This window comes from Phyllostomus discolor, chromosome 2, assembly GCF_004126475.2.
Source record: "Phyllostomus discolor isolate MPI-MPIP mPhyDis1 chromosome 2, mPhyDis1.pri.v3, whole genome shotgun sequence".
Classification (NCBI taxonomy): Eukaryota; Metazoa; Chordata; class Mammalia; order Chiroptera; family Phyllostomidae; genus Phyllostomus; species Phyllostomus discolor.
Genome location: NC_040904.2, coordinates 194,985,061 through 195,011,319, shown reverse-complemented (window position 1 = coordinate 195,011,319; position 26,259 = coordinate 194,985,061). Strand labels below are relative to the sequence as shown.

General features: G+C 50.0%; 2 protein-coding genes across 2 annotated transcripts; both read right to left on the bottom strand.

The window, feature by feature from the left end:
- Positions 1-305: 305 nt before the first annotated feature.
- C1R (complement C1r) lies at positions 306-8,975 on the bottom strand. The gene is given in 11 exon segments (XM_028533093.2): positions 306-1,184; positions 1,634-1,708; positions 3,196-3,351; positions 3,720-3,798; positions 5,790-5,911; positions 6,022-6,169; positions 6,435-6,631; positions 6,733-6,879; positions 7,200-7,392; positions 8,650-8,901; positions 8,904-8,975. Coding segments are annotated over 11 exon segments (2,196 nt in total). The 5' UTR covers positions 8,961-8,975; the 3' UTR covers positions 306-414.
- A 3,422-nt stretch (positions 8,976-12,397) lies between these two features.
- On the bottom strand, positions 12,398-22,636 carry C1RL (complement C1r subcomponent like). The gene is made up of 7 exons (XM_036016967.1): positions 22,633-22,636; positions 21,931-22,192; positions 21,123-21,351; positions 17,128-17,317; positions 15,741-15,866; positions 15,555-15,629; positions 12,398-14,140 (listed from the first exon to the last, which is right to left on the bottom strand). The coding sequence occupies exons 1-7, from the start codon at positions 22,634-22,636 to the stop codon at positions 13,368-13,370; spliced, it is 1,659 nt and encodes a 552-aa protein (XP_035872860.1). The 3' UTR covers positions 12,398-13,367.
- Between the last annotated feature and the right edge of the window lie 3,623 nt (positions 22,637-26,259).

Sequence of the window (26,259 nt, the reverse complement as noted above, 5' to 3'; positions counted from 1 at the left end):
TAAATGATCTGCGACTGTAATTGTAATATGTGCATACACTTAATTGTTCTCATTGACTTCCTGTGTATTTTAAATATGACCTCACTAGATATTTTTATACTGATTAAATACTGTGTTTAACTCATTTTACACACTGGAATTTCTCAAGATTTTATTTGGAAAGATCTTTATACAATTATCCAATGGTATCAAAGTGGAAGAGGACATATCTTTTGCAATCCTTGGAAAAAAGAAAGGTGACCTTTGGGTTGTTTCAGATGAAGAGTGTGGATGGGACTAGAGAAAAGAGAATTTATTTCACACAGTGTTTTTCTGCATCTATGATTTTAATATGGATTCTTAGTGGTGATCAACAACTAGTCAGATAATTTTTTTTTTTTACACACTGCTCTCCAGATTCTGAAGAAGGAGGGCTCAGCCCTCCTCCTCCATCTCTTTCTTGATCCAGTCCACGTAGTTGAGTAATTTGGTGTAGAAGCCGTACCCTTGGCCACACCCAATGCCCCAGGACACTATGCCGGTGGCCACCCAGCGGCCATCTGCACCCCTCACTGCAAAGACCCCTCCGCTGTCCCCCTGACAGCTGTCGTGCTTTGCCTTCGGGTCCCCAGCACAGAACATGTTTTCAGAGAACACATTGTTGCTGTTTTGGCCCTGGAGCCACCTCTCACATGCTGTTCGCTCAGCTACAGGCAGGCGGACATATCTGAGATGGTCAGTAAGCTTGTTCTCTGTGATCCCAAAGCCACTGACATAGCCCATGTGGCCTTTCTCATAGAAGGTGGTCTCATTCTCAGGGAGGCAGATAGGGAGGAGGTTGGGGCCCAAGGTGACACTATGTTCCAGTTCCAGGAGGGCAATGTCCCCCTCAAAATTGTGGGCCTCATCCTTGCGGTAGGATGGGTGGATGCTGACCCTGCGGACAGGATGGTTCCCTAGTTTCTCGATCTCCTCCACAATGATGCCGCCCAGGAACACATCTATGCTGCTATTGGTGTGTGAGTCTTGCTCCTTGGGGTAGAGGGTGTGAGCAGCCGTGAGGATCCAGCGGTCGCCCAGCAGGGCTCCACCCCCTCGCCCATACTTGTTGCTGAGCGCCTGCCAGGGGAAGTTGCCCTCTTTGGCTGCTTTCCCTCCGATGATGCGCTGCTTCTCTACCACAGGGTGGACGGGTTTCCCACACACTGGAGAAGAGAGACGGTAAGGCAAGGATGTGTCAGTCCCAGGCCCACCCCTCTTCCCTCCTGCAGTCAGTGGGTTCCCCCTTCATCCCTTCTGACTGGCTCTGGGCTCTCTGCTCTTTGTCCTCCCATTCCAACAGCTCCATCTCTGGCCTATTGCCTGTTCTCCTTGTTCTTATTTTTTTTCTTTCTGTTTGGGGGGGCTTGTTGTTTTTATTCCTTGATTACCTGTCTGCTCTGTGAAAATGCTGGAATGTCAGGGCTGCATCCAGTTCTCTGCATCTCTCTCTCTCCTCTTTTTCTGTGACATCTCTAATTTTCCCTTCCTCCTCAAGTTTATTTTCAACTTCAAGCTGGAGTGTCTCCCTGCTTGCTTTGCTTCCATTCTTCGTGCATGCTTTTTCTGGTACCCCACAGGTCACCAAGGATGGCTCCAGGGGATTTCCACTCACCTGGCAAACACCGAGGAATCTTCTCTCCTTCCTGTTCATTCTTCCAAATGCCCTGGGCTGTGCAGGTATACGTCCCTGAGGGGCAAAGGGGCTCTGATCAGGTTGGGAGGTGGTGGGCAGGGAAACCAGGTTGCAGAGGTTGGTGAGCACCGACTGTGTTGGGCAGGGGCAGGGGAGAATCGGAACCAGCATGGACGAGGATCAAGGAAAAGGTTCAGATATGTAAGGGTGGAGTAACAAAAGTGTAAAGAGGGTTTACGCATATATTTTTATTTTAATGTTATGTGAAAGTATTAGAATATTTAACTACATGTTTGGTGTGATTGCTATTTATGAAATACACAGAGACTGGGATGAGCATATCAGAACCCTATCAATGACTTGGTGTCTTGGTAGTGGGACTGTAGACAACAGTGGTAGTCACGTTTCTGGTTGTTGACAGGGTGCCAGGCTGGTTGTTAAACACTGTACCTGCATGGTCTCATTTAAGTGCACTTGCAGGTACGCACTATTACTCTCACTTTGCCGATGAGGAAACTGAGCTTTGATAATTCACACCGGGTCCCATAACCTCCGAGTTCCAGGACCAAGGTGCAAAGTGAGAGTTGCCTGACGCAAAGCCGGGCTGTTAAATAATACCTTATATGACCCATATATAAGATTTTTTCCTTTTTTGTATGTTTCAAACCAGAAAGCATATGATTTCTTTTATTTAAAGGAAACTTAAAAGATACCCACAGATGAATCTGGGAGTCACTTAGTAAAATCAAGTGCACAATGTCACAACGTAGCAGCCTGAGGGGGTAGGTAGGGAGAATGCTGGGGGAGGTCCCACTGACACAGCTGAGTGGTGGTGATGGCTGTGGTGTTGGTGTTGGTGTTGGTGGTGGTAGTAAGGGTGGTGATTGTGTGGTGTTGGTTTGTAGTGTGATGGTGCTTTGTTGTTGGTGTTAGTGGTGTTGTAGTGATGGTAGTAGTGGTGATAGTAGTGGTGGTATGGTGGTGGTGGTGGTGGTAGTTACGGTGGTGATAGTTATAATGGTGATGGTGGTGGTGGGGTGGGGGTGTGTGTGTGTGGGTGACATTGGTGAAGAGGGTGGTAAGGGTGGTGAGGGGTGATGGTGATGGTAGGGGGGTGGTGAGAAGGAGCTGTTTATGAGATTCAAGTCTTTCTTTGTCACTCAGGTGCTTTCTTCTTCAAACCTACTAGGTACCTCTTGGTGCTGTACTGTAGGTCCCTGAAGCCTGTGTCTTGGGCAGATACCTTAACATATATTCCCTAGGGATTCTATTGTGGGCTCAGTGTATTGAGAGGCAGCTGGCAGACCAAAGGGTCACCAGTTTGATCCCCAGTCAGGGCACATGCCTGGATTGTGGGCCAGGTCCCCAGTAGGGGGTGTGTGAGAGGCAACCACACACTGATGTTTCTCCCTCTCTCTTGCTCCCCGTCTTCCCCTTTCTCTAGGAATAAAATAAATAAAATCTTAAAGAATAAAGAAAGAAATCTCAGAAGATGTCTTGAGAGATAGAAGGGAATAACCGCAATTTGCAGGAGTCCCTACCTTGCTCAGCCTCACTGCTGCCATCTCTGGTCTTCATCTTGTAATACGGCTCATTGCAGTAGTATTGGATCCGGGCCTGGTAGGTGGTCACTCCCTTCGTGGTGGTATAATTGAAACCTCCATTACGCAGGCTTCGGGGCTGCCCACAGTCCTTGACTGGGAGAGAACACAGGGCCCAATGAGAGCTGACAAGGACAGTTTGGAACTTCAGTGGGAGGAATGCGAGCTGTCTACCCACAGAACAGGCTGAGAACCTGAGAGAAATATGGTCAGTGGGGGGCGCTTGTGATGGATGGGAACTGGTCACAGTGAAATTCAGTTCTGGGTAGAGACAATCAATCCTGCTGAGATGAGGGCTGCCTGGTTCCTGCGATGAGCCACAGAATTCAAAGGACAAGTCAAGGGGGATATCTTTGGGGAGAGGCTTACTTCCAGACCCCTCTCTTCCCTTCTCAGGCTAGGTCCCCAAGGCTGGGGCGGGTGGGATGTCCCTAGGGGCAGATACTTCCTGAGTTGTGACTTACTCTTGCACCTGGGCATGGCGCGATGCCATGTGCCGTCGTCCTGGCAGACAGCTGTGAAGGAGAGCAGCGCCTGGTCCCCCTGTTTGAGCAGAGGTAGAGGTGCCCTTAGTCAACGGAGGTACTGCAGCTCCCTTCCTGCTCTTTCCCACACAGCAGGGAGTGTGGAGACAGCTCGCCCCTGTGGGCGTGGCTCTTTGTCCTTCTCCCTAGCCCGTCCTCCCAGACCAGAGGTGCACCTGGGAACTCCGGCTACACAGCAGATAACTGTCAGCCCAGGGATCCTCTCTCTAGACTCTTGCCTGTTTCTGCTGAGGTCTAGCTGAACCCCACAATTTTACTTATTTATTCACTTTGTTCCAAACATTTTCCTATTATTGTTAATATCCAGTATTATTTTATATTAGTTTCAGGTATATAGCATAGTGGCTAGACAATTAATATAATTTATAAAGCGATCCCCCTGATAATTCAAGAACCCACCTCGCACCACACAGTTATTACGGTACTATTGACCATATTCCTTGTGTAGTGTACATCCCTGTGACTGTACTATAACTACCAGTTTGTACTTCTTAATTCCTTTACTTTTTCCATCCAGCCCTCAACACTTCTCTCCTCCATTTTAAATTAGTTTTGACCCCCCACGATTTTAAACGAAGACCATCGCAAGGCTGGTTGTGTGTTTTCTGCACTGAAACCGAAGACCCTTCCCTGTCAGTTCCCTGCCAGTCTACGCCAACCTACATCGTCACTTCATCAGTCCTAGACTGCGGTTCTCTTAGGCGCCAGGGCCCTTCCCAAACTACTGGTGCAGCCCAGTCACTGTCCAGGGTGCCTGCGACGCTGATGTGCTACGTGCTGTTGTTGCAAGTGAGCAGATAGCAGGGATGATGCAGGAAAATGTCACCCTCGGAAATGAAAAGTGTTTAAACAATATAAATGCATTTTATTAAGGCCAGCAACCACCCTAGAGCATTAGCCCTGGGAAAGTTCGCAAGAGAATGTATGTGAGGACTAGGATGTCTGAGTGAAATATTATTAATATGAGGTACTGTGCGGCTTGCTTTAAATCCTGTGAGGTGAATGGTAAATGTCAAGGTGAGGGTGGGCATGGCATAGGAAAAGGGGGGTTGTAACCGGAGCGAAGAGGATGTCCAGTCTTCTGGGCCCAGGAGACCCAGTCCTCGCGATGCAGCAGGAGGCATCCTGCAGTAAAGAGCAACTCGTCTGGCTAATGTGGGGACGTGCAACCGTCAAACGTCAGCTCTTTGAAGGCTGTGGGAATGTGTGCGCTTCTCTTTCCTGTCCTCCAGCATCTAGAACACTGCCGGACACTCAGTCAACACTTGAAATATTTGTTGAATGAATTAAGTACTAGCTAAGGACATAGCAAACGTCTCTTCCCTGATTCTGATCAGGCATTCCAAGTGGATCTATCGAACCAAGATGGGATGTCCAGTCCTGGGTCCCTGGCCAGGAGTGACTTCAGTTGCATGTTTTCCAAAATAGTACTTTAGGTTACTAGCTTTTATGAGATTGGCCAGTGGATAAAATGACATTCTTTCTTGAGTCCGTAGAGGACAGATGGTGGGACCTAGGTGAGACCACCAGTGTGCATAAAACAGCCCTGGAGCAAGAGGGAGGAGATCTGGTCCAGGTCTCTGCTGTACGAAATCGCTGTGATGTCGAGTGAGCCACTCCTTGCATTCTATGTCCACTCCTGCCTTTTCAGCTCCTAATTCTACAATGAGTTTATCAGACTGGGTCAGTAGTTCATAAACTTGGTGGTGCATTAGAACCACGCGGGTAGCTCTAAGTAACCCTGATGCGCAGTCTTAACTCCAGACCAGTGGAATCAGTCTCTAGCAGGGGATGCGGACATCTGTATTTTTTAAACCCTAAGAGTTTCCAATGTGCAGTCAAGTTTGAGAACTGGTAGACCCGGCGACCCTTCCAGCTCTAACACCTGTGATCCCACCTGGGGTTGAGCCTAAGTTTGCTACGGGCTTATCCATCTGAATTGCTCCTGGAATGCTGGGCCAGCTCTCTCCCTTAGCCCCGGGCTCTTACCTCCACCAGCTGGTAGCCTTGTTTGCAGGTGGTAATGAAGTAGTCACGGAACTGGTACTGAGACTGCAGGTTCTGGATGATGGTGAACTCGTCTAGGGTTTTGGGCTGGGGGCACTTGATGACTGTGGTGGAGACCAGAGGGCATGTTCATTTCAGAGCCACTTGCCTTCTTTCTCCCTCCCTGATCCTGCCCCGTTGCTGGCCAGGGAGGGAGGCCCCGAGGCAACCTTACTTGAAGTGGTGTAGTGCAGCTTCCAGCCCCGGCTGTCCCCTGACTCATCTGTGAAGAACAGCAGATCCACAGAATTGCTGCTGGTGTCAAGGTCAGTAGGTCTTTGCTTCCCACAGAACTCTCCGATGTTCCTCCCATTGGCATAGATCTGGTGGGGGAGAAGGGCGGGTCATCTCTCTAATGTGGACATTTTTCCACAGGGCTGGGGGTGGTGGTGGTGGTAATCTTGCTTTGTGTCTGTTTTCACTGGGAGGGGAAAAGGGATTCCCAGGACCCACTTCCAGTTGTGTAGGAGCTTGCCCAGCCCACCTGTGATGTTGGACATTCCTGTCCCAATTGGCCAGAGGATGAGAAGAACCAAGTGGGGATGGGGAAGAGAGGGAGGGGTCTCTCTGGGGGTGGGATGGCTGTACCTGTAGCTGGTCATAGGGACAGTGTACTTGCTGGTGGTCATCGATTTCAAAAGGCTCTAGGAACTTGAGGTGGATGGTGTGGCCCCGCTCCACCCGGATGCTGTAGTTGCAGCGCAGGTCAGGGGGGTAGGGCTGGGGGTACTCCAGGCTGGACACATAGCCTGATGGCTCTGTGTACAGCTCTCTGCTGCACTCGACTGTGAGAGCAGAGCCAGGAGGGGGTCACCAGAAGATTCTCTGGCTGGCCCAGCAAGCCCTTGTTCAGCCTCTGCCTCCCTCCCATACCACCCAACCTCACCCTGGCAAGAATATCCATCCTTCTGAAGCTCATAGCCTGGACGGCAGGAACAGAAGTAGCCACCAACGTAGTTGTGACAAAGGTGTTGGCATAGGGGCTGGGGATTCTCCTCAACCGTGTTTCGCTGGGAAGCACATTCATCAAGGTCTGGAAGAGATTCCGGGAGGAAGGTTGAATTCCTGCCAGGGGACTTCTGTAGTGGGGTTGGTCTCAGAGTGGTCACTCACCAGAGGCTACAAGACCAAGTCAGCTCCTGACCGCCTGCACCCCTGGGCCTTTCTAGTGCTTTCTGGGAACTACCCCTGGGGACAGAGCCCAGGCTGGCCTGCCTCTTCTGGAAAAAGCTCTCTTGAGGGCAAAAAATAAGGAAGGCCAGGCTCCCTGCTTATTTGGATTCAAGAGTCCCTTTTTCCAGTCCCCATTCAATATGACTGAGGCCCCGAAAAGGGCACCCGGGGACCACTCACCCACAGCTTGGTAGTAGGCCAGAAAGCCCTTGTAGAACATGACGGTGCCATTCTCCTCATTGGAGAAGTCCGTGTGGAAGGTCAGCAGCATCTTGTTTCCTTCGGACACAAATTCTCTTTTTCCTGGGGGGTTGCCCAGTGGGGAACCCAGCTGGCCACAGAACCTCCCCAGGGTTTTCTTATCAGCAGAGATCTGGCGGAGGAAGGACGAGGAGTAGGAAGGTAGGAAGAAGGGCTGCTGAGGCACATGCGCTATGGAAAGTCAGTGGAGGTCCTCCTCTTGTCCCAGAGAGTGAACGCTGCCCTACTTCTGCAGTAGCCTCCAGCTGGTCTCCACCTGGTGGGCTCTGGCATTTGCAAACTGCCCCAGGTGACTTGCACCTGCCCACTGAGTCTCCTCCCATGGGCTAACTCTTTCCGTGCTGTCCGTGCCCTTCCCTGTTTGTGCTCCCCAGCACGTTTCGGGGTTCTCCTCTTTCCCACCGCCCCCTGTGCCTGTCTTCCCCCGGAATCCTGGTCAGCTCTCCCCAGCCTTTACCTTCCCTTCATTCCTAGAGACTGGACCGATCTGCCTTAAGTTCTGTGTCGTTATCCCGCCTCACCTTATGCAGACCGTTCACATCCAGCCATGTGTCCTGATACACATAGTTGCATGTGACTCTCTGCGGCCCACCAGCCTTGGCAATGGTGAGCATCGCCCAGCTTCCCTTGTTTCTTTCTTTGCTGGCCCGCCCAAAGCAGGTGGTGTCCTTGTCCCAACCCCATTCCTCGCCATCCCTGCCACCAAGACCCGACCTTGCAGCACTGCAAACTTCTCAAGTCCTCTGGATGAGGAAGCTGTACCATTTTCATGTTATTCTCTCACCACCTTCTGGGAATGGTATTTATTGGATGTGTGTGAGTGCTACTTGAATCCTGAATCCAGAATCTCATTTTTATTGGATGCAGAAGGATGAGATTGGGAGGGCACCCTTGGTTATCAGGGAGGAGAGGGGGCTGAGCCCAACGTCCTTGCTGAAGACTACGCCTGAGCTACCACCACACACATTTCTCTTCCCCATGTTTCTGGGCTCCTGATGAGGCGGGTAGTCATGGCGATATTCTCCAAGGAAACAGGGAAACTGAGGCACGGCGATTTTTCAAAGACTCCCAGCAGGGAAACAGATGGGGAAACTCCTGCAGATGGTAACTTTCTTGAGAGTGAGGGCTGTACCCTTACTCCTCTGTGTTCCCTGCCCCCCTGCCCTCCCAGTGCTCCCGGAAGGCCTCTAAAGCCTGTGGACACCATTCATGGCATCACGTGACTCCCAGAACTGCACTCGGCCATCAGCTCTTGCAGGGCTGGGGCTGTGTCCATGGATGGGAAGTGCTGCCCATGGTGGTTGAGCACAAGTCCTTGGGTTCCAGAGCCACCCAGCTCTCCCCCTGCTCTCCCAACCTGCCCTCCTACCTTGACATAGTCATAGAAACAGCCTTCGGAAGGCTCCAGGTCAAACTGCCAGAAGACCAGCTTCACCCTGTATCCCGGGGGGACTGTGATCATAGTGGTTGTCTCCAAGTTGTTTGGGTAAGGCTTGGGGTACAGAGGGGACGTCACCTCCCCAAAGAGCTCCTGAGAGAGGGGGGTGGCATCTCCCACCTTGCAGAACAGGACCGACGCCAGGAGGTATAAAAGCCACCTGCCAAAAGGAAAGCTGGCGTCGGGAAGGCTGTTTGGGCAGTGAGTGGGGTGGGGGATGGGTTGGCCATACCGCTGGGCATTTTCCTCTCTGTCCATTCTAGACCTCACAGATGTTCCAGGTGGGGGTGGGTGTGGGTGGAGTGGGGAGGCCGGTCTGCACAGCTGCTGCACTGGGTGCTCCTCCCCAGGGCAGTGTCCAGTCCGGAGGTCATCACACTGCCTTCACCTCTCTCCCCATCCTCCTCCTCGCCCTGTCTTATCACTCCCTCCCACTCCCGGAATGGGCTGGCTTGGGACCAGTTAATTGGGGGTGAGGGTTTCCAGTCGTGGTTCTCTGAAAGGGCTCCCGAAGGCTCAGCAAAGGTGTCTGGGAGAAACCGCCTATGGAGCGTGGAGTGGCGCACGGAGGACACCCCTCCTGGGCAGAGTGGGTTCCCCCGTCTCGGCACCCTCCTGCTATGAGCTGGGAGGAAGAAGGGGATGTGGCCACCACCTCATGTGTCTAAGGTCTCCTGTCCTCAGGAGGAGGGATGGAGGGTATGTGTTTGAGGCGTGCATGCGTGTGCATGTTGGAATAGATAAGGCATATGGGGAGGGGCAGGCTGTTCTTGTCTCTCTGAATAAAATTGGCGGCAGGGTTGCCTCCCACGCCCAGGGTTCTTTCCTCTGGTTTCTCCCTCCATCAGTGGTCCCCGTCCGCCTTACTCACATCTCTCAAGTCCTGATTTTGGATCCTGGACGGTCCTGACCGCGTCTGCATCCACTCTGTGCAGAGGGAGAGAGGCGGTCATGCAGAGGAGGGAAGGGGGAGGGAGTGACCGACTGTGGAGGGGGGAGGGGGACCTTCCCGGAGGAATGTTGCGGGGAATGAACTATTTGCATAAACAAAACTGAAAAAAAAAAATCTGTTTCCAGTTTAACTTAGTTTTGGTTTTGAATTCCCTGGTGGTGGTGCCACCTGCTGGCCGATATGGGGAAGGGTCCGTTTTTAGGAACAGGAGAGCCTTCCGCTGGAGGCGCAGACTTCTCGTTTTCTAGGTCTGATCCGAATTCTCCCTTTCTTCAGGGACCTTCCTAGGGGCTGCTGCCATGTTTACAAGGTTCCCACTCAGAGTGCAGTGGAGATCACAGCTGAGGGCACTCTCTTTTCTGCACTGCCCTTTTCCATTAGCCCGGTTTGTCCTACGCTCAGTCACCCAGCAGCCCTGGGCCAGGAACAGCCAGGGTTTCAAAGCCCAGGACGATGTGACAGAAGCAAGTGCAGACAGGCGTGGAAAGAGGGGAATGCAGTCTGGCTGCATTGGGGCCCTGGCTTACTTCACTCAGTAATGCCACTTAGACTTCGAACAGGGGTTGCTGTTCCAGGGCAACCCTACAGCTGCACCAGGGTTTGCTTTAAGACTCTTCCTGCCCACCTCAATGAACTCAGGCCTGCCAATGAACTTGGCTCTTAGAGAAGTAGGGGCAGCTGGGGAGAGGGTGGAGATAATCCGCTTTTCCTCAGTGTCTGGTCAAGAGTTTGAGCCCTAGAGTCACAGTTGCCTTGGACTAGGCCAAGGGTGTGCCTGTGGGCCGAGAGTGACTGAGAGTGAAGCCAGATTCCCGGGAGGGAGGAGAGCTCTGGTCTCTCCTGTCCATCAGGACACAGTGTCCTGTTTTCGAGGTTTGCTCTTCATGGGAACCTTTCTTCATCAACTCTCTGCGGCTCAAATGCCTTGTGTAATTGTAGTCCATAGGGAGGCTCAGGCTGCAGACCAGGCCTCTGAGTTCTGAGGCCTCTGCAGGGTATCCTGCTGTTTCCCTTATCAGATTAATTCCCCCAACCCTGCACCCCCCCCCCCCACCCATTCATCCTTAATGGGCGGCCTATTCAATGTGCCAGGCACTCTCCTAGGCAATGGTTTGCAAGGACTCACAAAGAAGGGCCGTTCCCCATCAGGCAGCGACCACACCGTCACTGAATATAGGTGGGGAGGAGGCATGGGGAAGCTGCAAGGTTAACGAGGGCCTAGAGGGTTGCTCCCACAGGCTTACGTGTGTCGGAGCTAAGGAATGAATCTTGTGACCAGGCTGACCCAGCACCTGACCTGTGGCCTAGTCAGGTTCAGAAAGACTGAAGACATGAAAGAAGGATAAGGAGCAGACCAGGAGATGAGAAAGGGAGGACTCTTGTCTAGCAAATTGCACACTGGCATTCTGACAGCGCGTGCATGTGTGTGTGTGAGTGTGTGTATGTGAGCTTGTGGCAGGGCAGGTCGACAGGGGTACCAGGGAAGGAGGGGCGTTCGGGAAGGTAAGTCTCAGCTGAAGCTTTCCTCTCCCATCTCACAGATTCTGAGTTCTGTCCTGGGTTATGCAACATGGCTGGCAAGTGACAAACATGCACCTGGTTGGTTCAGTCCCGGCCCAGCCTCCTCCACTCTGCCCCGCCACTCCAGATAACCTTGACTTGCACATTTGTCTTATGCCCTTGACTTACACTAAAGACTGAAAGAAGAAAAGGCTATACAAAGATTATGCAGGCACTTGTTTTAAGAGCAGTATTTGAGGATATTGTCCATTGTCTTATTCACTCCTCCTAGGACTTGATTCTGGGGAAAACGTTTTCTCCCTTAAAGTAATGGTAGGTTTTCCTTTGTGGCCATATCTATAATTATATCTATGTCTAGATATACCTATGCCTATATGTGCACATAGATCTAGCTTTATATTTTTTGCTTTCGTAGGGAGAAACTCATATCACTTTTTCTTTTTTTTTTTTTTGTAGGGATTTCTTTCTTTTTTTTTTTAAAGATTTTATTCATTTATTTTTAGGGAGGGAAGGAAGGGGGGAGAGAGAGAGACAGACAGACAGACAGACAGACATCAATGTGCGGTTGCTGGGGGTTATGGCCTGCAACCCAAGAATGTTCAACCCTGGGACAACCCTGGCTGGGAATCGAACCTGGGACACTTTGGTTCCCAGCCCGTGCTCAATCCACTGAACTACGCCAGCCAGTGCTTTCATATCACTTTTTCAATAATAAAAGTTAAAAAAATAAAACTAATACATGCTCGTTAAATAAAATTTAGCAAATAGAGAAGAACAAGAAAAAACAAAACAGCTGGAATTATACCACTTAAAGCAACCTCTGATGAATATTTTAGAGCATTTTTGGTAGTCTTTTGTACTATGCACAGGTTTATAAAATAGAACTACCACATGTATGTACACCTTTGAATCCTATTTTTCTTTTAAAATATTTATTTTTAGAGAGGGGAAGGAAGGGAGAAAGAGAGAAACATCAATGTGTGGTTGCCTCTCATGTGGCCCCCACTGGGGACCTGGTCCGCAACCCAGGCATGTGCCCTGACTGGGAATTGAACCTGCGGTGCTTTGGTTTGCAGCCCACACTCAATCCACTGAGCTATGCCAGCCAAGGCTGAATCCTATTTTTCAAATATAAATTTAACCTTTAACCATACAGCCCCCTTGATTTTTAATACTAGTAAATTTGCTTTCCTCTGTTTTTTTCACTTTCTAGTTCTATTTGAACGCTTGTATTTTATTTGTGCCTTTTACTCTAAATTGCCTCATGTCTCCACTAAAAATTAAAGAGCTGGTCTCTCAGGTGGAGGATGGCCTGGGGTGTCCAGCAGCACCGGGTGTGTCTGCAGGAACACCCAGCCCAGGGCTGGGCCCAGGGGGTGTGCTGTCTGTGGGAGACAGGCCCCAGGAAAGTGTGTGCCAGGTGTCCCCGTCCTGACGGCAGCAGGAGTCCCCAGAGAGCGAGAAGCTGTAGGGCTGTGGGGGCTGGGAAGGGGGAGTGGGTGACACAGCAGGTCCTGAGGACCCTGAGAGGTGTCCAGGTGCACTGGGAGGCAAAGGGCCTTTGCAGTCCTGGATCGGCTGTGGCATTTGGGCAAGTGGCTTTATCTCTCTGAACTTCAGTTTCCTCATTTAAAATGTGGGCTATAACACAGGCTTTGCAAACTTGGTGTGAGGAGTCAGTGAAACAACGAACATGAATTGCCTGGCATGTCGGAGATGTATCAAAAACCAAGCCGTCACTGTAACTGCAGCTGGGAGTTGTGGTAGGTGGTGTGGCTGAGAATTTGAATATTTGAATGGCAACTAAAGGGGCTTTAGAATGTTTCAGGGATGAAATGCAATTAACACCACTGCCCCCTTACACCACTTGAACAGCGGGGTGAGAGGATGGCTGTCTCCCAGGAGAGACAGATGAAGCTGTGTCAGCAGGAGATAAAGTTCAAAATGACACTCACTGAGTTTCCTGGGCATAGTGCGAACTCACAGGAAGGTAGAGGGCGAGGAGGAGGGGCTGGGGTCAGCCTTGAGCAGAGGAGGAGCTCTGTCTCACACAGTGACTCGTATATACAGATTCCCTGACTCCCTCCCTCCCCACCCGCAAGGCTCAGTCTTCACTTTCAACCCTCTTCCGTCTGGGGCCTCACGGAGCTGGTGCCCCGGCTCAGCGTGCCCAGGGTCAGCCCTTCCCGTCCATCACTCCCTTGATCCAGTCCACGTAGTTGAGCACTTTGGTGTAGAAGCCATACCCTTTGCCACACCCAATGCCCCAGGATACGATACCCGTGGCCACCCAGTGATGGGCACGCTCGTCCCACACCACGTAGACGCCACCGCTGTCCCCCTGGCAGACACTCTGCCGCCGCGCCTTATCCCCAGCACAGAACATGTTGTCCGAAAACACGTCAGTCCTCTGCTTCTCTTGCAGCCAGGCCTCGCAGGCCTCCCTCGGGGCGACCGGCAGTCTCGAGTACTTCAGCTCCGTAGTTAACCAGCCCATCTCCACGCCAAACCCACTGACATATCCCATGAGGCCGCTGCGGTAGAGGGTCTCGCTGTCGGGCAGACAGACCGGGAGGAGGTGGGGGCCGAGGCGGACGCTGTGCTGCAGTTCCAGGAGGGCGATGTCCCCGTTGAAGTTGTGGGACTCGTTCTGACGGTAGTCCGGGTGCACAACCACTCGGCGCACGGGGTGGTTCCCCAGCTTTATCATCTCATCTATGTTTGTGTGGCCCAGGAACACGTCCACCCTCCTCTTCTTCCCAGGAAAGACGCTGTCCTTGGGATAGATGGTGTGGGCGGCAGTGAGGATCCATCTGTCGCCCAGCAGGGCCCCACCCCCACGGCCATAGATACTGGTGAAGGCTTGCCATGGGAAGTTGCCCAGCTTAGCTTTGGAAGAACCCTGGACCCCCTGGTTCTGGGCAATGGGGGTGACTGGCTGTCCACAGACTGCAAGAGAGGAGAGGTAAGGGTGAGAAACCAGCATGCAACAAGCCACATTTATTAAAGACCTACTTCTGTGAAGGGCTCTTTCTCCTGCCTCCTTAGCCATTTCAAGCCACTTTTTCAGACTCGTGGTGGGACCATCCTGAGCAAACTCACGCAGCAAGCAGAATTTACCTTCGGCGCCTCTTGACTCTCCTTTCTGCCACTTCTTGGTTTTTAACATCTGCCACTACTACCTGTCCTCCAACCCCTACAAACCACTACTTCCAGCTGCCTCCAGAGCTTTCTGTGGATCAGGAGTAAAATCTGAGAAATGCATCCAGATTGGGTTAGACAGGCAATGCTTTGACTCAAAAAAATTGGATTTCAAAAACTAGGACCTGAATCTTCATATTCTGCTGATAGGAATTTAAAATGGTGCAAACCATCATGGAAAACAGTTTGGCAATCCCTCAAAAAGTTAAGCATACTCGTAGAGTTATGACAGAAGCCAACACCAGCAATTCACTGCTAGGTGTACACCCAAGAGAGCTGAAAACATATGTTCAGATACAAACTTGTACGTGAATGCTCATACCAGCATTGTCCATAAGAGGCAAAAAGTGGAAACAACCCACATTCCATCAACTAATGAATGGATAAACAAAATGTGGTACGTCCATGCGGTGGGATTCAATTCAGGATCCCATTGATAGGAATGAAGTCCTGATACCTGGTACAATGTGGAGGAACCTTGATGACGTTATGCTAAAGGAAGGAAGCCAGGCCCAAAAGGCCACATATGGTATGAGCCCACTGCTATGGAGCGTTCAGAATAGGCAAGTCCGTGGCGACAGAAAGTGGGTTAGTGGTAGCCAGGGGATGAAGGAGGGAAGAGTTGGAGGTACTGGGCTTCTTTTGGGATGATGGGAATGTTTTAGAATTAGTGGGAGTGGTTGCACAATATTGTAAATACGCTAAAAATTACTAAATTGTACACTATAAAATAGTGAATTTTATCTCAATAATGAAACTAAAAAGAAGGTGGACTTTCTGGCCCTGTGGCATCTGGGTAGGGAGATATGTGCAGGACAGAGTGCCTGACTGTGTGTCCTCGAAGCATATGGCACCAAGGGAGGGTTTTCTCTCGTTCCTCGCTGCCCCTCTGTCTCCCTCACTTCCCCATCTGATTAACTTCCTTCATGCTTTTGCTTCCCCAGGTATATCTTGATCTTTGAAGAATAAGGGACAAGCTCCTTGCCTTTCCTTTTATGGACCTTCTTGGTTTCCCTCTTCTTCCTCCCCTTCTGCTTTTGTCTCCTCTTTCTATTCTGAGGCTTTCCTTGAACCCCCTGCATCCTGGTCCACAGGCCCCACGTACGGTTGAGTCCTGTTTGGAGAGTGGCCGCCGTCACAGCACTGGCACGTCACTACTCACCCGGCACACAGTGAGGAACCTCCTCCCTGTCCTCTGCCTCTTCCCCGGGGCCCGGGGCTGTGCAGGTGAGTGTCCCTGAGGAGTGAAATGAGGTGAGGCAAAGAAACAGGCTCAGAATCGGGAGGTGGGGCTACAAGGGTAGGTGCCACAGGCCTTTTGGTGGAAGTGAGGCAGGTGGGGACTCACCTGCTGTAACTGCCTGATAATAGGGCTCCTGGCAGTGGTTCTGGATGTTGGAGGAGTTGCCTCCAGGTGTGTGTGTGGCCTCAGAGCCCCCACTAACCTGGCTGAGGGGCTGACTATGGTTCATACCTATAGGAAAGAAGTGGTCATTAGAACCTAGAACAGAATTGCAAATGGCAACCCAGGGACTGATTCTGGCCCATGGCCACATTTAGTTTGAACTGCAGTCTTTTTTTTCTTTTTTTAAACATTTGAACTATTTTTCACTGATCAGATTGTCAATGCTAAAAAGGTTTGACAGCGACCATGATGAGTAGGATACAGGGAAACAGGATTTTCAGACATGCTGAGTGGGAGTGTGAATTCACAAAACCTCTGTGAGGGGAATTCAGCAATGTCAAAATTAAAACTGTGATTTTTTTTCACCTAGCATTTTCCTTTCTAAGGATTCACCCTCATATGCATGCTCTAACGTGTATATCCGGGGTGTCAAACTCATTTTCCCCGGGGGCCACATCAGCCTCACAGTTGCCTTCAAAGGGCTGAATGTAACTTTAGGACTGTATAAATGTGACTGCTCCTTAACAGTTAAGCGAGAGCGCGGCACTGCTGCCAGGTAGAAACAAAGTGCTGGGCCGGACAAACAAGGTGGAGGGCTGGATTCAGCCTGTGGGCCTTGTGTTTGCCACCTGTGGTCTATATACAAGTTTTCCATAGCAGTACTGTTTGTGGCAGCAAAATATCTATTGATGGAGGACTAATTCAATATATTATGACATATTAATCAAAGAAATATTATATAGTTACTAAAAAGAACTAGGCAATGCTAGCCACATGTATATGGAATGATCTTTAAGATATATCATTGAGTGGAAAATGCCAAATTTAAAACATTGTGAGTATTATGCAACAACCCTCCCCCCACCGCCACACGCACAATTATAGTTCAATGGTGTAGAATGTCTTTGGAAGAATACCCAGGAAATGGAGAACAGAGTTGTTTCTGGACAATGTAGTCATGGACTAAGGGCCAGAGATCAGAGGAAGACTTACTTTTTAGCATATATTTTTTTTGAAATTTTTATCTTGCAAAAAAAAATTCTGTTAGCATTTGAAAATCTGGAATTTTGCTGACGATCTGTATGTGGCATTTCATGAAAAACGAAATGATCCTCAAACCCAGGTCAGTAAATCAGCGTGGGAATGCCTGCTGGAACCTTTAACTGGGCAGCTCCCCAGCGGGGGCCGGAGGCGGCAGGGAAGGGGTGGGCCCCGGTGTCCGGTCCCTGCACCCCCAGCCTCAACAATCACTCAAGCTGCCACTTGTCTTTTCCAGACACCAGGGGTCATGGCCGTGGACAGAGAGCGCACCCCCAGGATGGACACTCACTCACGGCTTGGTAGAGGACCAGGAAGCCCTTGTGGAGGCCAGTTGTCCTGTCTTCAGAGGAGGCAGGTGCACGGAAAGTCAGCCGCAGACGGTTCCCTGAGGACACAAACTCCCTCTGACCTCGGGGTCCGCCCAGCGCAGAGCCCTGCTGGCCACAGAACAGGGTTGGGTCCGTCCCACTGGCTGTGACCTGAAAGGGGAGCAGAGGGGCAGGCAGGTGTGGGGTGAATCTGCACCCTGGGTGGTCCCAGGGGCACTCCCCACCTGACAGGTCAGCACACGCCTGTGCAAGCTTGCTCACGTAGCTTCCTGTTTGCTGTTGACTCCCAAGTTTTTTCCAGATGTGACCAGATACCTTGCATATTTCTTTAGCCTTCTATGCTTCTCTCATAAAGCCCACCATATTTGCCTGCTCCCGAAAGGCTCCTTGGGAATAGAGTCAATAACATATAATAACTATGTTTGGTGACAGGTGTCGGGTGGACTCACTTTGTGAGCTGTCTAAATATTGAGTCAGTATGTTGTACACCTGAAACTAATATAATACTATTTGTCAATTATAATGAAAAATAAATCAGTAAAAAGAAGTTCCTTGGGCTTCCCAGGGCTCCCCCAGTAGTCCACTGGATTGTAAATTCCAAGAAGGCAGGAAATACACCTGTTTTGCTGACCACAGAATCCCTGGTGCTCACGCGGTGCTAATAGCACTGCAGCTTTGAACTGATGAAAATACAGACATAAGTCCCTCCCTCCTGCTTCCTCCAACCCTGCCCCCTTCCACTTTTCTGAGTAACTTCCTGTGGGCCAACATCTGTGACGCAATAAGACCCTCTGCAAAGACCAAGCTGGGGTTTCTGGCCTTTCCTGTTCTCTTTTCTGGAGTGTCCCTCCTCCAGCTGAACTGTAAATAAAGCCCCACAAGGGATGGGAATCTAAGGACACAAGTGCACACAGGACGGATAGGCTGCCTATTGTTGCTTAACTTACATGTTCTTTAAGGAGGGGTCCCTGTTGCAAACCCCTTCGATGGCCTCGCCCCTGCTCAAATTCCTTTCGGTGGGTTCTCCAACCCACAAGGATACCTCTTGGAAGGAGTTCCTCTGGCCCACGCTTCATGCTCAACCTCTATTCTGGGTACTCAGCTCCCTGCTCAGCTTTATTTTACTCATTTCTTTTTTTTTTTCCATTTAACTTATGATTTTCCTATGAATCCACCTCCTGGGTTCTTCATTCCCTCATTCTCCCACAGTCTCAGATTCCTTTCAACACGACCAAGGACAAAACAATGAGAGGAGATGACAGCAGAGGAGAGATGCCAGTAACATCCTGGAGGGTGGACCAGAGATGGAAAAGAGGCAACTAAGGGTCTGACTCTGCAGAGGTGGAGACCAACATAAAGCACACAGGTTCTTACCACAGAAATGAGGACAACCAGGAACCCCTGAGGATGGGGGTGAGCGGGGCGGGGCTAGGGGCTAACAGAAGCCTATGTAGGGAGACCTCAGAGTTCTAGACCCCTCTGCCCACCCTGTGCACCCAGGCGACTCCTTCTGGTTCACCCTGCCTGGCAGGAGACCTCAGCGGGAGCCAGGGACCCTGGGCTTGGGATTCCCTGGGGCACTTGACAGAGGGAGTGAGATCAGAACTGAAAACAGAGGGATTGGGTGACAGTGTACATATCAAACAGTAAGATGCCTCTGCTTGTCTACCAGAAGGCGGGCAACTCCATCAGGAGACCAGAGGACTCCTCTCTGAGGCTGGCCGTCCCCCAGGGAAATGCTCTGCATGCCCACATCTGGGAGGGCCCCGTGGCACACTTGGTCCACCTCGCTCATAGCCTTCTTTTCAAACTTGTCGTTTCTCAAATTTTAGCTGTCTTCACAGGGCATCCAATATCATTCTAGTACTTTCTTTTTAAATCTAAATGAACAGCCAAAGATTATCAGTTATTGTAGGAGAGTCTCTAACATGAGAAGCAGAGACAAAACAAAAAGAAGAGTAAGAAAGAACTTGGGCAGAGTAGAGATAATACAGGGGACAGAAACAGCATTGAAAAATAGTCCCACTACAGGGAAAAGAGTCTTGTCTGTGAAATAAGAACAACATTCTGTAAAAAGGCACATTTAAAAAATAAGAATGAGCCTTTCGTCATAAAAAAAAAGTCAAGAGCAAAAAACCACTAAAGTGGGTATTTAAAATGAGGAAATCTCCCAGGAAGTGGAACAAAAGGACAAAGAGATGGAAACACAACAGAATGAATAATAAAACCAGAGAATCAGTCCAGATCATACAACAGCTAAATTACAGGAGTTCCGGAAAAAGAAAATAAGGAGAGTAGATGCCTGGACATAATTTAAAAGATAATAGAAGAACATTCCTAGAATTGAAGGACAGGATGAAAAGAGTCTCTAGATTAAGAGAAGGCTGTACAACGAGTAGAAAGTGAACCACATCAAGGCACGTCATACAGTTCTGAATACTGGTAATAAAAACAATTCCAGAAACTCTAGAGAGAAAAAACCAAGGGCCAGAAATCACACTGCTGTCAGACTTAACACCACTAGAGCTAGGAGACAATGTCATCCAAACTCTGAGAGAAAATGTCTTCCAGCTTAGAATGCAAGCCGGATAAACAATCCACCAGCTGTGAGGGCAGAACGAAGACGTTTAGGGTTGTGCAAGAGCCTCTAAAACTGACTCCCACATACCTTTTCTGGGGGAGAAAGTGCTCCTCTAAAAACGAGAGAGAGAATGACAGTGGGGTTCAGTTTTAACGCAGGGCAGGTAAAGGGAATCCCCAGCGCGATGGAGAAGGGAACCCCAGAGAGGGTGAAGTCTTAGACAGCCAAGACTTCAGACTGAAGAAATAAATCAAGATCAAGAGATCTTTTGGCGAAATGTCGCCCATGAAGAGGAGGACTCGGATGAGATTTGTGCTTGACTGTGTTGAAAGATTTACTCTGTGGCTGAGAGTTTGTGATTAATTACACAGGACTAAGCAAACCAGAGTAGAACAAAAACAAACAGAAAGCTCCAAAGAACTCCATGTAATTATTGACTCCTGGGAAACCGAAAGTTAGAGAGGAAAAAAACTGTAATTATTGTCCATCATATGCTCAGATGTGAGTATTTTAAAGTCATACTAATGTAAGTAATGACTATAGATTTAATTAAAAATAGTAGTATAGGTAAGCTAGAAGGATGGGAGAGGGGAAATGTAGGCGTGAGGGTCTGCGATAAAGCCAGTCCTGTCTTCTGTAGTTGAACGTTAATAGATAATATGTAAAACAAGACAAAACAACAACCAAAAACCAAAACAAAACAAAACAACCCAACCCAAACACAAACCAGAACAAGAGTGTGACTGATACATATGAAACTAAATGCCAGATGAAACAGCTACATGAATTGTGACTAATTGCCCCAGGAGGGTAGAATGGGGTTGAGGAGCAAAGCTGGAGACAGCTGTTTCCCATTATAGCCTTGTAGTACTCTGATTTAAAAACAAACCAATGAACAAACATTGCATCTATTATTTTGATATAAATAAAATTCAAAACAAAAGATAACACAGTACCGGTTTTAAAGTGTCCTTATTCTGAATAATTCCCTTATCACGAGAACTTTAGGGTAAGCTCAGTCATTGAATCTTTTGTTATTGTTCATGCCCAGTTTCCTGCCCTGACAGAGCAGACCCTTGGCAAAATGCTTGATGTGTTTTTAATGACCGATGTGTGAAGCCTCGCTCTTGATTCCAGGGATTGGCGGTACTTGTGTGTCCCTTTGGGGCCAAGATGGTAGCATGGCCATGGACAGGGCTGCTGGTGGAGGCTGTGTACTTGGGCAGACCCTCGCCTCCCAGGGAAGCCAGCCTATGCCCCTGACTTGGGCTCTTCATCCATTCTCCCAGAGCCAGGGCCCCACCACCTCCCATTGGCCCCGGGCTCCGGGCCAGGAGGCTGCCTCCCCCGAGTCCCTCCAGGACCCCAGCTCACTGTGACAGAGTCCCGCTCACAGTCCTGGGACAGCTCCAGGTGGAAGTCCTGGAGCACGAGCTTCACAGCAAAGCCCTCCGGGGCCTCGATGACAGTGGTGCTCTCTTGGCCTTTGAGGTATGGCTCTGGGAACCCGGGGAATGTCAGCTGCTGGGGTAGCTGCTGGGCCAAGAGCACGGAGCCCTGTGTGGGGCCAGCCTGGAGGACTCCCCAGAGAAGCAGCCACCACCTGTGAGTGGGTGAGGGAAGGATGAGTCCACACAGCTTGTGGCCTGAGGCCTGTGGTGTCCCGAGGAGTGGGGGCAGGCATTGCTAAGGGACTGAGAGACCTGGCAAAGGCATTAGCAGCTGTGGCCTCAGCCCTTGAAGTCTGACACCTCTGCCGGCTGCCTTATTGCCCCTCTCCGCCCCAATTCCTTCAGCCTCCCAGTCAGCCTGAGCTCCACGGTGAGTTTTTCACCATCGCTTATCTTCCTGGAGAGTCTCGTACAAGGTGGGGAGCTGCTTTCTGCTTCAGCAGATCCCAGCCCCACCCTGGGATCAGAGGGAGACACGGAGGTACAGGTGAGGGACAGTGAAGGTGTTAGTTTCCTGGCTTAGAGCACTGTGCCTGACCACGCCCCGGGACGGCTGCTAGGAGCTAAGGGCAACTTCTAATTCTTCCCCTCTGCTTTAAGTGGCTCTGAGTGTGTGTGTGTGTCTGTGAGCATGTGGGTTTCTGTGTGGGGTGTACATGAGCCCTTGGGTCCCATCCTCCCATCTCCCCACCCTTTTCCTCTCCTCCAGTCCTTTCTAAGGGCACACTCACATCTTGCCTGGGCAGCTTGTGGAGTGGGGGCTTCCCCAGAAATAATTCCCCAGCTCCGAGACCAGGCCTCTGGAGTGGGACCTCTGGGACCTTGGAAAGGGCTTGGCCCAGGCCAGGAAACAAGAGGTGGGGCCAGAGAGGGCCCTCAGGGGGAGGTGGGAGGTTACTGGAAATGAGTTTAGTAATTCTCCTGTTCCTTTTTCTAATTCTCTGGGTCGAGCGCCACCTACTGTCTGACTTGGGTATATCTCAGTCACCACAACTTAAGAAGAAAAACTCCAAAACCTCGCTGCCCTCAGAGGTCAGGGGTTGGGAGGGCACTGACTCTTGACTCTTTTGTACTATTTACAAAATGGTAAATAGTAGGTATGGCTCCGTGTGTGCTACGGCTGTTGCCTCTAATCGGCCATATCTCTCCCTTCCTGACCTTTCCATTCATTTGTATTACCTGCCTGCCTCTTGTTGAAATGGAAGTTTGTGACCTCCGAACTTGAACTTCCCCTCCCCACTCCCTCCTCACCAAGCATGGCTGGGGCCCTCGCTTGGGTGGTCTTTTGCATCCTGCTCACAACCCTGGAATCTGCTCGTCCGGCAGGGTCAGGTTGGCCCAGGGCCTGGATCAGGCCCAGACTCCTGCTTCTTCAGGCAGATCCCAGGGCCATGGCTGGGCACAGAGGCCACCTCCCCAGGAGACACGCTCACCCATGGCCTGATAGGGGTCTAGGCAGTTCCTGTGGAGGCTGGTGGTCCTGTGCACAAAGGAGGCAGGTGTGTGGGAGATGGAAGACAGCAGCAGCCTGTTCCCCAAGGACACAGACTCCCTCTGATCAGGGGGCTGCCCACTGGGGAGCACTGCCGCCCACAGGATCAGCTGAGAGCAGCCCCTCCCGCTCCAGGGCCTGTGATCTGAAAGCGAGGGGAAGAGTGGGAAGGCAGGCAGGTGTGGAGTGACTCTGCACCACTGGTGGTCCTGGGGTCACATCCTGGGTGTGGGCTGTGGCCTCGTCTGGAAGTTTTGCACACCTCTGGGGTTCAGAGGTGTAACTCAGGGTAGCTTTGCCGCAGAGTTTTACTTACCCTTTCTCTCTCCACCCCATTCTTCAGGCCACGAAGTCTGCCATATGCTAAGAATGGCTCCTCACCCACTCCAGTGCTCTCGGTCCACAATTCTTTCGGGAGACTCTCTGGGAACCCTTAGGGGCACTTGAGAATGATCTACTAGGCCTGGGCTTGCCATCACTGATGGCCAATAAGGCGCCCTGCCCATATACAGGGTCGAGAAATGTGTGTGGTCAAATCTGGAAAGTGTGGGTAGAAAGTCTTTCAGCTGGCTTCCTCCCTCTTCTCCCTTGCACTAACTCTCTACTCCTCCTTCATCCAGCCCCACTGTCACTTTAAGTGCTTTTCTGCTACCACGCTTTGGACCTGACTTTTCCCTCTACCCCTCTTTTGCAGAATACTCCTGCTGGCCCCCAACAAACCCAACAGAATGTGTATGGTGTAACACAGCTATTTAATAACAGAAATAGAAAAATTTAAAGATACAAAATATACTAAAAAATGGTATCCCTTCTGCGTATTTTGTAACTTTGTAATAATAATCAGCAGCTCCTTCCGGCTCTCTCTGCGTCACTCCCAATGACCAGGCTCCTTCCCAAGTGCCATTCCTCTGGTGTCCTCTCCTTCCTAGAGCCTTGTCTTTCCATCCTTAGTCCAAGGGACAGCTTGAGGGGGGCAATCCCTGTCACCCCTATTCCATGAAGTAATCTCTACTCAGGGTGCATGCATGCTGCTCAGGTCCCTGGTGGTAGGTATGTTCCTGTTCTTGTTACTCTGCTTTTTAAAAAAATCCTCATCTGAGGATATGTTTACTGATTTTAGAGAGAGAAAAAAGGGTGGGGTGGGGAGAGAGAGAGAGAGAGAGAGGAACATCAATTGTTTGCCTCCCATATGTACCTTCACTGGGGATTGAACCCATAACCTAGGTATGTGCCCTTACTGGGGGTTGAATCCACAACACCCTGGTGCACAAGCCGATGTTCCAACCAACTGAACTGCCTGGGCAGGGCTCATTACCCTGCTTTTATTTGTCCCTTACCTCCTTCGCTTTCTTCCCTTTCTCCAGGCTTTTGTGTTCTCTTTTTCACTTTCCTCCTTAAACCAAGCTTTGGCTCTGACAGCTTCCCCTCCTTTGAACCTCTTATTGCTCCATCTTCCTGGGGAGCCTCTGACTCAACAAGACAGTTACCTACTGGGCTTTGGAATTTTTATTGTCTTTCAAGTAACAGGGACCAGTGGCGATGAGGACCCCAAACATCATGATCAGGGCTTCTGTCTTCCTCACGATCGCCCCAGGGAAGGGGCGCTGCAGGCCACGGCTTGATTCCAAATCCTGAGTGAACTGAAATATCGGGGTTTCACTGCTTCTCTCTCTTTTTTTAAGACTTATTTTTCAATTACAGTTGACCTACGGTATTATATTAGTTTCAGGTGCACAACACAGTGATTACACATTTATATACCTTACAAAGTGAACTCTCAGTAAGTCTAGTGCCCCTCCGACACCACGCACAGTGATCATGGTATTGTTGACTGTATTTCCTGTGCTGCACTCTGCATCCCCTTGACTGTTTTTGTAACTGGCAGTTTGTACTTCTGAATCCCTTTCTTCTTTTTTGCCCATTCCCTCCTCCCCCAACCCCATCTGGCAATCATTAGTTTGTTCTCTGTTTCTCGCTTTCCTTTTCCAGCTCTTTCCACAAGGCTGGTTCCTATCTTTCCTGGTGGATCACAGAGCAGGGATTCCTTCTGTTAATTAAACAATGCGGACTCTTAAGCTTTTTGGGAAAAAAAAAATCAGAGTAATGGGATTTTATCTTGATGCTTGAAAGGAGGAAGAGAGTCAGTCCCAAAGGTATTCTCCTGGTCTAACAGACAAACAACAATCTCATAAGTATTCGTACTTTCTGGAAGGTAAACGGTTAATTAAAATTTTTTTTCTATGAGTAAAAGTTATCAACGACCAACCAGACGGGCAGTCTTTTATGTTTTATAGACGACGTTGTGCACTGGTCATACAGCAATCATCTCTGCAGTCTGAATGTCTTTAAAAATTCCTTTGTATAAGTTATACTCCAAAGATGATATAAATATAACATGGAACAGAATTATGTATTTCCCCTCCAGTGAGACGGAACATGTTTGATTCACCACTTTATCAGAATCAACTGTGTGAGCAGAATCATGCCTGGTTTTCTGCAGGGCTGTGCTAAGAGGGAGTACGTTCTGTTCTCATCTTGCTCAGATTTATTTTGTTAGCATTTGTGAGGCTGGCTTTTTAAAACCGAGCCCCAGAATTTCATTATATAGGATTTTAAAGGGCAGGTCTGCGAAGCTTAAAATGTACAGAAGAAAAGAGAAAGCTAACAAGTGTATTATGAGACACATTCTGTCTTTCAGCTGCAATTGGGAGTCAGGTCCCCTCACTCCAGGGCTGTGGCTGGGGAAGGCTCCAGGAGCAGGGGGAGCTGAAAGTTACGGGAAGTACAGTAATTATCAACATGACCTAAAACAAAACCTCTGGATACCACGTGTGGTCTGGCATGGGGATGACCGAAATATTGCAGCTAGTTTTTACCCCAGTTTGAGGCTCGATATTTCTGAGACCAGGAAGACCTCTTACCCACCAACCAGGCTTGACTTGAAGGAGAAGTTGAAGAAAGTTCTCTGGGGGCCATGCCAGCTGCCTGTTTAAAGAAAAATTCTCTCTCTCAAAGCCTCTACTTCCATTTCTTTATGCTCCTGGCTCTCTGTCTCTGCCCTTCCTTCCCAGGCGAGTGCTCCTGGGAGAAGAGCGATGGCCAGGTGGAGGCATGAGGACCCCAGATGAGAGAAAGACTTTGGTGAAGGTAGTGGAATTCACCTCTGAGACTCCTCCCCAGTTCCTGGTCTGCACTGTTCCTCCTTGCCCTGAGTTGGAAACGTGGAGATGTAGCCAGTGTCTCGGGTCCTGCCTTCTCAAGGATGCTGGAGCATGTAAGGTGGCTGACTGTGGACTGCTTGGCCCATGGTCCTTAGAAGTCTAGGTTGAGCCACTTCTTGCCAGCTGAGGGAGGAGGCAATCCAACCCCAGAAGAGGAAGCCTTCTATTCATGCCTGCAAGGAAAAAGCCAGGACCTGCTGGGTATAGCCCAGAAATGAGAGGAGCGTAGCATGAGCCCACAGGGATCTGTCCTGGAAGGAAGGATGCTGAACCAGCACTAGATTGTAAGGGTTAGGACCCCCATGTTATGTTCTCTGTTCCTCTGATCATGTTTCACCATAGTTACA